This window comes from Anolis sagrei, chromosome 12, assembly GCF_037176765.1.
Source record: "Anolis sagrei isolate rAnoSag1 chromosome 12, rAnoSag1.mat, whole genome shotgun sequence".
Taxonomy (NCBI): Eukaryota; Metazoa; Chordata; class Lepidosauria; order Squamata; family Dactyloidae; genus Anolis; species Anolis sagrei.
Window position 1 is genome coordinate 20,406,819 of NC_090032.1, and position 13,010 is coordinate 20,419,828.

At 44.5% G+C, this 13,010-nt stretch overlaps 1 protein-coding gene across 2 annotated transcripts in view; it reads left to right on the forward strand.

The window, feature by feature from the left end:
• The first annotated feature begins 9,726 nt into the window (after positions 1-9,726).
• CDC42BPG (CDC42 binding protein kinase gamma) overlaps positions 9,727-13,010 on the forward strand; it is a 110,278-nt gene continuing 106,994 nt past the window's right edge. For both annotated transcript variants that reach the window (XM_067472549.1, XM_067472550.1), the window contains exon 1: positions 9,727-10,026. In XM_067472549.1, coding sequence (XP_067328650.1) covers positions 9,816-10,026 — 211 coding nt within the window. In that variant the 5' untranslated portion in view covers positions 9,727-9,815. The remainder of the gene's footprint in view (positions 10,027-13,010) is intronic.

Below are 13,010 nucleotides of genomic sequence, written 5' to 3' on the forward strand. Positions count from 1 at the left end.
ACTTTTACGCCTTTGACTCAATAGAGGAAAAAGTGAAATCTTGATTGGAAGCCGGTGATGATGTTCGTTGCTACCCACCTATTGATATTTTTAAGGCCCGCCGTAGAAACGGGGAGTCCAGTAGACCTTGGAAAACTCGAGGAGTATCCACCGGGATAACTTTCGTCGAATTAGCGGAACTTTTACGCCTTTGACCCAATAGAGGAAAAGGTGAAATCTTGATTGGAAGCCAGTGATGATATTCGTTGCTACCCACCTATCTTTTGTGTTTTGATTAATATTTTTCTAAGGCCCGCCGTTTTCTGCTTCCCTGGAGACTAGGACACAAAACAATGGCTTCAAACTACAAGAATCCTTAACAACCTAAAGGCACTGGATCCTGTCTGATCTTGGATGCTAAGCAGGGTCAGGCCTGGTTAGGACTTGGATGGGAGACCGATACTCTGTATTTCCACAAAACAGCCACAAAAATGCGGACCTTTTCCCTACAGGTGTTGGCTATTTGTTTGAATTCTTCTTTGGTGATTTCTCCCTTTTTCCACTTCTTGTGCATGTCTCTTTTGTGTTTTAGCACAGTTAGAAGTTCTTTGGACATCTAACTTTCTGCTTCTTTGGAGACTAGGACGCGGAACAATGGCTTCAAACTACAAGAGAGGAGATTCCATCTGAACATGAGGAAGAACTTCCTGACTGTGAGAGCCGTTCAGCAGCAGAACTCTCTGCCCCAGAGTGTGGTGGAGGCTCCTTCTTTGGAGGCTTTTAAACAGAGGCTGGATGGCCATCTGTCAGGGGTGATTTGAATGCAATATTCCTGCTTCTTGGCAGAATGGGGTTGGACTGGATGGCCCACCAGGACTCTTCCAACTCTTTGATTCTATAATTCTATCTATGATTCTATTTTTCTAAGGCCCGCCGTAGAAACGGGGTTCCGTAGACCTCGGAAAACTCGAGAAGTATCCGCTGGGATAACGTTAGTCGAATTAGCGGAACTTTTACGCCTTTGACTCAATAGAGGAAAAAGTGAAATCTTGATTGGAAGCCGGCGATGATTGCTGTGAAAGGAAGGGAGTCACTTGGCTCGGGAAAGGCTTTCCTGGAGCTCGGAGCCAGCCAGCCGTGTCGATTTTCCTGGAACGTTTCCCAGCATTCTTGCTGGGATTTTTTCCCTGCATGGCTAACCATTACTCATGCGGCGGGCCAAGCCCAAGGATGGAGGAAAATACGAATGAGTCACAGGGTTGGAAGGGACTCCCAAGGGTCATCCAGTCCCACCCCTTTGGAATAACACAGCCCAAGCCCTCCAGATAGAGGACTAGCTTCAGATTCAAAACTTCCAGAGAAGGAAATTCCAGGCACTCTATGTAACACTAAACTTGGAAGGGATCCCCAAGGGCTATCCAGCCCAACCCCTTGCAGGAAGACACAACCCAATCACTCCAGACAGATGTCCAGAAGCAGATCTTTTGTGACACTTGTCTAGATTCAATTTCATAAAATTACAGAGGGGAAAACACTCCAATTCCATTAAGTGTTGGAAGGGCCACCCAAAAGTTATCCACTCCAAAACACTTGTTCAGCAAGAGCAAAGAGCAGTCAAAACCTTCCTGACAGAGGGCCATCCAGGCTTCCGTGCTGGTCAGCTCTCCCTTTCGTCAGGTGTGCTACTGGCACAACATTGGAAAGAAGATCAAGACACTACTGAATTGTGTATTCCACTATAGAGTCTTGAAGGAAAAACCCAAAGACCCTACAGTCCTTCTGCCAGGTAGGAGGACACCATCAGAGCCCTCTCGACAGATGGCCATCCAGACTGGGGGGTCTCTAGGATTCTAAGAGAAGGAGACTCCATCATCATCAATAATAATCTAGAGTTGAAAGCGACCCCAAATTGACGACCCAGTCTATCCCCTTTCTGCCAGGTAGGAGGACACCACCAAAGCCCTCCCAACAGATGGCCATCCAGACTGGGGATCTCTTCCAGCTCTAGGATTCTAAGAGGAGACTCCATCATCATCAATAATAATAATATCCTAGACTCTAGGATTCTAAGAGAAGGAGACTCCATTATCATAATCAATAATAATATTCCAGAGTTGAAGGCGACCTCAAGGTGGGCACCCAGTCCATCCCCTTTCTGCCAGGTAGGAGGACACCACCAAAGCCCTCCCGACAGATGGAAATCCAGACTGGAGATCTCTTCAAGCTCTAGGATTCTAAGAGGAGACTCCATCATCATCAATAACAATATCCTAGAGTTGAAAGAGACCCCATGTTGTCCATCTAGTCCATCCCCTTTCTGCCAGGTAGGAGGACACCACCAAAGCCCTCCCGACAGATGGACATCCAGATTGGAGATCTCTTCTAGCTCTAGGATTCTAAGAGGAGACTCCATCATCATCCTCATCAATAATAATATCCTAGAGTTGAAAGAGACCCCAGTACATCCCCTTTCTGCCAGGTAGGAGGACACCATCAAAGCCCTCCCAACAGATGGCCATCAAGACTGGGGATCTCTTCCAGCTCTAGGATTCTAAGAGGAGACTCCATCATCATCATCATCATCAATAATAATAATAATATTCTAGAGTTGAAAGAGACCCCATGTTGTCCATCCAGTCCATCCCCTTTCTGCCAGGTAGGAGGACACCACCAAAGCCCTCCCGACAGATGGACATCCAGACTGGGGATCTCTTCCAGCTCTAAGATTCTAAGACTCCATCATTATCATCCATAATAATATCCTACAGTTGAAAGAGACCCCAAGGTGGGCACCCAGTCCATCCCCTTTCTGCCAGGTAGGAGGACACCATCAGAGCCCTCCCGACAGATGGCCATCCAGACTGGGGATCTCTTCTAGGATTCTAAGAGGAGACTCCATCATCATCATCATCCATAATAATATCGTACAGTTGAAAGAGACCCCAAGGTGGGCACTCAGTCCATCTCCTTTCTGCCAGGTAGGAGAACATCAAAGCCCTCCCGACAGATGGCCATCCAGACTGGGAATCTCTTCCGGCTCTAGGATTTTAAGAAGAGACTCCATCATAATCATCCTCATCAATAATAATATCCTAGAGTTGAAAGAGACCCCAAGGTGGCCACCCAGTCCATCCTCTTTCTGCCAGGTAGGAGGACACCACCAAAGCCCTCCCGACAGATGGACATCCAGACTGGGGATCTCTTCCAGCTCTAGGATTCTAAGAGGAGACTCCATCATCCTCATCCTCATCAATAATAATACCCTAGAGTTGAAAGAGACCCCATGTTATCCATCTAGTCCATCTGCCAGGTAGGAGGACACCACCAAAATCCTCCCAACAGATGGACATCCAGACTGGAGATCTCTTCAAGCTCTAGGATTCTAAGAGGAGACTCCATCATCATCAATAATAATATCCTAGAGTCAAAAGAGACCCCAAGGTGGGCACCCAGTCCATCCCCTTTCTGCCAGGTAGGAGGACACCACCAAAGCCCTCCCGACAGATGGACATCCAGACTGGGGATCTCTTCCAGCTCTAGGATTCTAAGTGGAGACTCCATCATCATCAATAATAATATCCTAGAGTTGAAAGAGACGCCACGTTGGCCATCTAGTCCATCCCCTTTCTACCAGGTAGGAGGACACCACCAAAGCCCTCCCGACAGATGGCCATCCAGACTGGAGATCTCTTCCAGCTCTAGGATTCTAAGTGGAGACTCCATCATCATAATAATAATAATAATAATAATAATAATAATAATAATAATAATATCCTAGAATTGAAAGAGACCCTACGTTGGCCATCCAATCTATCCTCTTTCTGCCAGGTAGGAGGACACCATCAAAGCCCTCTTGACAGATGGCCACTCAGCTCCTGCTTCCCTCAACACCAAAGCAGCATATTCCGATGTCAAACGACTATATATAACTTAGGAAGTTCTTAATGTTTAATCTATATATATAAATCGGTAAGGGGCATCCAACGAGACAGCAAAACTCATGACTCTCACATCATTACTATATTTCAGCTTATGATTGAGTAGGACTCCTTGGAGCTGTTTTGTGTTTTGAGTACATTCCAGGGATGACTTTAATTCCTAAAGAAGGCGGGTTTGGGAGAGATTGCAAGGCTGTGCTTTCCGCAAAGAGCCCTCCATACCGGAGAAGAATTCAAATGGCATTCTTGATCTCTTGACTCTGGTTGGAAAGGAGTCCAAGGGAAGGAAACTCCCCTGGATGTGGGGCCTTCTCTGTGCAAAAAGGTGGGGCAAGGAGGACAACTGCGCATGTGTGCATTGCTGGACATTCCTAAATCATTGTGTGCCTTTGGAGAGGAACACACTGCTGACCCCTACTGGTGAAGGGGCACATTGTGCTCATAGTGTTGGGAGGGTACCCTAAAGGCCATCCAGTCCAACCTTCTTTCTAAAGGAAGACCCCCTTCTTCTTCTTTCTTCTTTCTTCTTCCTCCTTCTTCCCCCTTCTTCCTTCTTTCTTTCTTTCTTTCTTTCTTTCTTCCTCCTTCTTCCTCCTTCTTTCCTTTCTTCTTCTTCTTCTTCTTTCTTTCTTTCTTCTTCTTCCTTCTTCCTCCTCCTTCCTCCTTCTTCCTTCCTCCTCCTCCTTTCCTTCTTTCTTCTTTTTTTCTTCCTCCTTCTTTCCTTTCTTCTTTCTTCCTTCTTCTTCCTTCTTCTTCCTTCTTCCTCCTTTCTTTCTTCCTTCTTCCTTCTTTTTCCTTCTTCCTTTTTCCTCCTCCTTCTTTCCTTTCTTCTTTCATCTTCTTTCTTTCTTTCTTTCTTTCTTTCTTCTTCTTCCTTCTTCCTCTTCTTCTTTCTTCTTTCTTTCGTTCTTCTTCTTCCTTCTTTTTCCTTCTTCCTTCTTCCTCCTCCTCCTTCTTTCTTCTTTCCTTCTTCTTCTTCTTCCTTCTTCATTCTTCCTCCTTTCTTTCTTTCTTCTTCCTTCTTCCTTCTTTCCTTTCTTCTTTCCTTTCTTCTTCTTTCTTCTTCCTTCTTCCTTCTTCTTCCTCCTTCTTTCTTCTTTCCTTCTTTCTTTCTTCCTTTCTTCCTTCTTCCTTCTTCTTCTTCCTTCTTTTTCCTTCTTCCTTCTTCCTCCTCCTCCTTCTTTCTTCTTTCCTTTCTTCTTCTTCTTTCTTCTTTCTTCTTCTTCCTTCTTTCTTCTTTTTCCTTCTTTTTTCTTCTTCTTCTTCCTTCTTCCTTCTTCCTTCTTCTTCCTTCTTCCTCCTTCTTTCTTCTTTCTTCTTTTTTCTTCCTCCTTTCTTTCTTTCTTTCTTCCTTCCTTCTTCTTCCTTCTTTTTCCTTCTTCCTTCTTCCTCCTCCTTTCTTCTTTCCTTTCTTCTTCTTCTTTCTTCTTCTTCCTTCTTCTTCTTTCTTCCTCCTCCTCCTTCTTTCTTCTTTCCTTTCTTCTTTCCTTCTTTCCTTTCCTTTCTTCTTCTTCCTTCTTCCTCCTTCTTTCCTTCCCTCTTTCTTCTTTCCTTCTTCTTTCTTTTTCTTTCTTTTTCTTTCTTCTTCTTCCTCCTTCCTCCTTCTTTCCTTTCTTCTTTCTTTCTTCCTTCTTCCTTCTTCTTCCTTCTTCTCCTTCTCGATTATACAGAGTTGGAAGGGTCCCCCAAAGGCCATCCAGTCCAACCCTATTAATTCTAAAGGAAGACCCGTATTATGATGACTATTTGGCATGCGTTCATAGTGTTGGAAGGGTCCTCCAAAGGCCATCCAATCCAACCCTATCCTTTCTAAAGGAAGACCATCATCATCATCATTTGAAACACAGCAAGATTAGTACACAGCAAACAAGATCACTATGCTGATGATCTATTATTATTATTATTATTATTATTAGGCACGATTATACAGAGTTGGAAGGGTCCCCCAAAGGCCATCCAGTCCATCCAGTTCTTTCTAAAGGAAGACTATTATTATTATTATTATTATTATTATTATTATTATTATTAGAAACAACAAGATTAGTACACAGCAAACAAGATCACTATGCTGATGATCTATTATTATTATTATTTGGCATGATTATACAGAGTTGGAAGGGTCCCCCAAAGGCCATCCAGTCCAACCCCATTTTTCTAAAGAAAGAGACATTATTATTACTACTATTATTATTATTATTATTTTCCCAGCATTGTCTGGATTATTTGAAATAGTCCATTTTTAGATCGTACGAAATGCAAAAGGTTGTGGGTGAACTACAACTCCCATCATGCCAGGTTCGCCCCGAAAAACTTCCATCACTACTTATGTTGTTGTTCTGTTGGGCAACTTTACATTAGATGCATCATTGGTGGGGTTCAGTGTGCTCTGGCTGAAGGGTGAACTACAACTCCCACTACGTTGAGTCAGTCCCCTCCAATCTCCTCCGGTAGGTTGAGTTAGTCATGGTGTGTCTGTATGCCAAGTTTGGTCCCGGTCCATCATTGGAGGAGGTCACAGTTTCTCTGGTTGTGGTGAACTACAACTCCCAGAAAGGAAAGTCAGTTCCCCCAAACCCCTCCAGTAATCAAATTTTGGCATATCGGGTATGTGTGCCAAGTTTGGTACAGATCCATCGGTGTTTGGGTTCACAATGCTCTCTGGATGTAGGTGAACTACAACTCCCCCAAATCAAGGTGAATTTCCCCGAAAGACATCCACACCAATGGAGAGAGAAAGGAACACTGGGATGTCTGTTCCTGATTAATTCCTCTGTTTGCAGTGTGGCATAGAAGGAATAAGAAAGGGTGAAGGGAGAAGCAGTGAGTGGGGTCATGGAAATTCCACACCAGTGGAGAGAGAAGGGAACACTGGGATGTCTGTTCCTGATTAATTCCTGTTTGATGTGTGCCATAGAAAGAATAAGAAAGGGTTAAGGAAGAGGTAGTGAGTGGGGTTATGGAAACTCCACACCAATGGAGAGAGAAAGGAACACTGGGATGTCTGTTGCTGATTAATTCCTCTGTTTGCTATGTGCCGTAGAAAAGAATAGGAAAAGGTTAAGGGAGAGGCAGTGGGCAGGGTCATGGAAATTCCACACCAATGGAGAGAGAAAGGAACACTGGGATGTCTTGCTAATTCCTCTGTTTGCTGTGTGCCATAGAAAAGAATAGGAAAGGGTTAAGGGAGAGGCAGTGGGCGGACTCATGGAAACTCCACCCAAATGGAGAGAGAAAGGAACACTGGGATGCCTGTTGCTGATTAATTCCTCTGTTTGCTGTGTGACATAGAAAAGAATAAGAAAGGGTTAAGGGAGAGGCAGTGAGTGGGGTCATGGAAATTCCACACCAATGGAGAGAGAAAGGAACACTGGGATGTCTATTCCTGATTAATTCCTCTGTTTGATGTGTGCCACAGAAAAGAATAGGAAAAGGTTAAGGGAGAGGCAGTGGGCAGGGTCCTGTACATCCCACACCAATGGAGAGAGAAAGGAACCCTGGGATGTCTGTTGGTGATTAATTCCTCTGTTTGCTGTGTGCCATAGAAAAGAATAAGAAAGGGTTAAGGGAGAGGCAGTGAGTGGAGTCATGGAAAATCCACACCAAAGGAGAGCGAAAGGAATACTGGGATGTCTGATGTTGATTCCTCTGTTTGCTGTGTGCCATAGAAAAGGATAAGAAAGGGTTAAGGGAGAGGCAGTGAGTGGGGTCATCGAAATTCCACACCAATGGAGAGAGAAAGGAACACTGGGATGTCTGTTCCTGATTAATTCCTCACCAACGGAGAGAGAAAGGAACTCTGGGGTGTCTGTTGCTAATTCCTCTGTTTGCTGTGTGCCATAGAAAAGAATAAGAAAGGGTTAAGGGAGAGGCAGTGAGTGGGGTCATGGAAATTCCACACCAACGGAGAGAGAAAGAAACACTGGGATGTCTTTGGTGGAGGAAACACAGAAAATCTAGGATGAAATTGTACTGGATTGATTTGTCAGTGTAGATGTACCCCTTGATGGGGTTCTGAGGACAACTTTACAGAATAGTTTTCCAGCTGCTTTGCTCCAGATGTGGTGTAGTTGCGTCTACATTCCAGCAGAGAGCAATATAGATGCATTGTATCCCATCACATTGGACAAAGTTTATTAAACTGCAAAAAAACACTTTTTATGGGAGGGACATCCTGTAGCACACTTTCCTCTAGTTTTTCAATGAATATGTTATAGAGTCTCATCCAATTCAACACAACTCAGTGCTGGTTTTCTACTCTTATCGGGATGTGAAAGTAGGCATCCTTTAGCTCCAGTGGTCTGGAGCTAAAGCTGGAGCTGGATAACAATGGAGTTAACTGAACAATTAAACCAGAAATAGAAAAGTTTTCAAGTTTTGTTAAAGTGTTATTAGTTATTATTATTATTATTATTATTTATTTTTATTATCAGTATTATTAGTATTATTGTAGCAATTATTATGTTATTATTATTTACTTTTATTATCAGTATTATTATTATTAGTATTGTAGCAATTATATGTTATTTTTATTATTTACTTTTATTATCAGTATTATTAGTATTATTGTAGCAATTATTAAATGTTATTATTATTGTTTAGTTTTATTATTAAAAAACTATTAATATTATTATTAGTATTATTGTAGTAGTTATGTTGTTATTATTTCTTTTTATTATCAGTATTATTAGTATTATTATTGTAGTAATTATTACTATTATATGTTAGTCTTATTAATTACTTTTATTATCAGTATTATTAGTATTGTAGCAATTATATTACCAGTATTGTTAGTATTATTATTGTAGTAATTATTATTATATGTTCTTATTTTATTATTCCAGAGGCTGGTTGTTATTATTATTATTATTATTATTATTACTAATAATAATATTGTTACTCGTATTATATGTTATACACTGTTAGGAATTATTATTATTATTATTATTATTATTATTATTAACTGTTAATAAAAGTAAATAATAACATAATTACTACAATAATAATACTAATAATACTGATAATAAAAGTAAATAATAACGTATAACAATTGCAACAGTAATACACATACACACCAACTGTTAGGAATTATTATTATTATTGTATTGTCGAAGGCTTTCATGGCTGGAATCACTAGGTTCTTGTGGGTTTTTCTGGGCTATAGGGCCATGTTCTAGAGGCATTTCTCCTGATGTTTCACCTGCATCTATGGCAAGCATCCTCAGAGGTAGTGAGGTCTGTTGGAAATAGGAAAAAGGATTTATATATCTGTGGAATGGCTGGGCAAAGAGCTCTTCTCTGCTGGAGCTGGGTGTGAATGTTTCAACTGACCACCTTCATTAGCATTTGGAGGCCTGGCTGAGCCTGGGGGAATCTTTTGTTGAGAGGTGTTGAGGGTGGGACAAAGGACTCTTGTCTGCTGGAGCTGGGTGTAAATGTTTCAACTGACCACCTTGATTAGCATTTGAAGGCCTGGCTGAGCTTGGGGGAATCTTTTGTTGAGAGGTGTTAAGATTATTATTATTACTAATAATGTTACTAGTAGTATTATATGTTATACACACATACACAGCAACTGTTAGGAATTATTATTATTATTATTAATTATTATTAACTGTTGGGAATTATTATTATTATTATTATTTATTATGATTCCCTTCTGGAGAGAGACTGGTTTGTGCAGCAGTCCTTCTCCCAGCTCTGCCTTGCAAGGAAAGGCCTCCCTATTGGGGCAGGTGGGAGGGCGGGGCCTACCTGCGGAAGCCCCGCCCTTTACCTGGCCCAGGTGTGCGGGGGTGGGGCCCCTCCCTCCCTGCCTGCCTGCCTTTCTCCTTTCTGCTGCTGCTCCTCTTTGTGAGAGGGCGACCTGGGGCTCCTTCTGCCTGCCTTTGGGGCTCCAGGATGGGCAGCAGCCCCGTGGAGCGTCGCAGAGCCGGCTTGCGGGCACTGCTCTGGGCCGGGGGAGACAGCCCTGCCCGGCTGGAGGAGGATCAGGAGGCTGGGGGCGAGGCCGGCCTGGAGGCGCTGCTGGACCTCCTGCTCTGCGTCTTCCAGGAGTGCAGCGGCGCCCCCTTGCGGAGGGAGAAGAACGTGCAGCACTTCCTCCAATGGGGTGAGACTCCAGGGCCCAGCATCCCGGGTGCATCTGGGGAATGATGGGAGTTGCAGTTGCAAGGGAAGAGAAGGGAAGCAGCCGGAGGGTCTCTCAAGGCTGCTGGAGTTGGTGCCTGTTCTGTGAGAGGATGATGGGAGTTGTAGTTGGCATAGCAGAGGAAGGGAAGGATCTTGAGGGTTTCTAAAGAGGATGATGGGAGTTGTAGTTGGCATAGCAGAGGAAGGGAAGAATCTTGAGGGTCTCTCAAGGCTGCTGGGAGTTGGTGCCTGTTCTCTGAGACAATTATGGGAGTTGTAGTTGGCTTGGCACTTGCTTCTAAGAGGAAGGATCTTGAGGGTCTCTAAAGGGATGATGGGAGTTGTACTTGGCATAGCAGAGGAAGGGAAGGATCTTGAGGGTCTCTAAAGAGGATGATGGGAGTTGTAGCTGGCATAGCAGAGGAAGGGAAGGATCTTGAGGGTCTCTCAAGGTTGCTGGGAGTTGGGGTCTGTGCTGTGAGGGGATGATGGGAATTGGAGTTGGCATAGCACTTGCTTCTAAGAGGAATTGAAGGATCTTAAGAGTCTCTAAAGAGGGTGATGGGAGATGCAATTGGCATAATACTTGCTTCTAAGAGGAGAGGAAGCACCCTGAGGGTCCATAAGGGGATGATGGGAGTTGTAGTTGGCATACTGCTTGCGTCTAAGAGGAAGGGAGGGATCTTGAGGGTCCCTAAAGGGATGATGAGAGTTGTAGTTGGCATACTGTTGCTTCTAAGAGGAAAGGAAGCATCCTGAGGGTCTCTCAAGGCTGCTGGGAGTGTGTGCTGTGAGGGGATGATGGGAGTTGGAGTTGGCATAATACTTCCATCTGAGAGGAAGGGAAGGATCTTGAGGGTCTCTCAAGGTTGCTGGGAGTTGGAGTCTGTGCTGTGAGGGGATGATGGGGGTTGTAATTGGCATGCTGCTTGCTTCTAAGAGGAAGGGAAGGATCTTGAGGGTCCCTAAAGAGGATGATGGGAGATGCAGTTGGCATAATACTTCCTTCTAAGAGGAGGGGAATCATCCTGAGGGTCCCTAAAGGGGATGATGGGAGTTGTAATTGGCATAATGCTTGCTTCTAAGAGGAATTGAAGGATCTTGAGGGTCTCTAAAGAGGATGATGGGAGATGCAGTTGGCATGCTGCTTGCTTCAAAGAGGAAGGAAAGCCTCCTGAGGGTCTCTAAAGGGGATGATGGGAGTTGATGGGAGTTGGAGTCTGTGCTCTGATGGGATGATGGGAGTTGTAGTTGGCATAATGCATGCTTCTAAGAGGAAGGAAAGCCTCCTGAGGGTCCCTAAAGGGGATGCTGGAAGTTGTAGTTGGCATAATACTTCTATCTAAGAGGAAAGGAAGGAACTTGAGGGTCTCCCAAGGTTGCTGGAAGTTGGAGTCTGTGCAGTGATGGGATGATGGGAGTTGTAGTTGGCATAATACTGGCTTCTCAAAGGAAGGGAAGAATCTTGAGGGTCTCTAAAGAGGATGATGGGAATTGGAATCTGTGCAGTGAGGGGATGATGGGAGTGGGAGTTGGCATAACACTTCCATCTAAGAGGAAGGAAAGCACCCCGAAGGTCCCTAAAGAGGATGATGGGAGTTGTAGTTGGGGTAATACTTGTTTCCAAGAGGAAGGGATCTTGAGGGTCTCTAAAGTTTGATGGGAGTTGGAGTGTGTGCTGTGAGGGAATGATGGGAGTTGTAGTTGGCATAATACTTCCATCTAAGAGGAAGGGAAGGATCTTGAGGGTCTCTCAAGGTTGCTGGGAGTTAGAGTCTGTGCTGTGAGGGGATGATGGGAGTTGTAGTTGGCATAGCACTTGCTTCTAAGAGGAAGGGAAGGATCTTGAGGGTCTCTAAAGAGGATGATGGGAGATGCAGTTGGCATAATACTTGCTTCTAAGAGGAAAGGAAAGCCTGAGGGTTTCTAAAGGGGATGATGGGAGTTGATGGGAGTTGGAGTCTGTGCTCTGATGGGATGATGGGAGTTGTAGTTGGCATGCTGCTTGCTTCTAAGAGGAAGGGAAGGATCTTGGGGGTCTCTCAAGGCTGCTGGGAGTTGGTGTCTGTGCTGTGAGGGGATGATGGGAGTTGTAGTTGGCATAATACTTCCATCTAAGAGGAAGGGAAGGATCTTGAGGGTCTCTCAAGGTTGCTGGGAGTTGGAGTCTGTGCTGTGAGGGGATGATGGGAGTTGTAGCTGGCATAGCAGAGGAAGGGAAGGATCTTGAGAGTCTCTAAAGAGGATGATGGGAGTTGTACCTGGCATAACAGAGGAAGGGAAGCATCCTGAGGGTCTCTCAAGGCTGCTGGGAGTTGGGGTCTGTGCAGTAAGGGGATTATGGGAGTTGGAGTTGGCATAGCACTTGCTTCTAAGAGGAAGGGAAGGATCTTGAGGGTCTCTAAAGGGATGATGGGAGTTGTACTTGGCATAGCAGAGGAAGGGAAGGATCTTGAGAGTCTCTAAAGAGGATGATGGGAGTTGTACCTGGCATAACAGAGGAAGGGAAGCATCCTGAGGGTCTCTCAAGGCTGCTGGGAGTTGGGGTCTGTGCAGTAAGAGGATTATGGGAGTTGGAGTTGGCATAGCACTTGCTTCTAAGAGGAAGGGAAGGATCTTGAGGGTCTCTAAAGGGATGATGGGAGTTGTACTTGGCATAGCAGAGGAAGGGAAGGATCTTGAGGGTCTCTCAAGGCTGCCGGGAGTTGGAGTCTGTGCTGTGAGGGGATGATGGGAGTTGGAGTTGGCATCCTGAGGGTCCCTAAAGGGGATGATGAGAGTTGAAGTTGGCTTCTAAGAGGAAAGGAATCATCCTGAGGATCCATGAATGGGATGATGGGAGTTGTAGGTGGCATGCTGCTTGCTTCTAAGAGAGGAGGAAGCATCCTGAGGGTTCCTAAAGGGGATGATGGGAGTTGTAGTTGGCATATTACTTCCTTCTAAGAGGAAAGGAAAGCTTGAGGG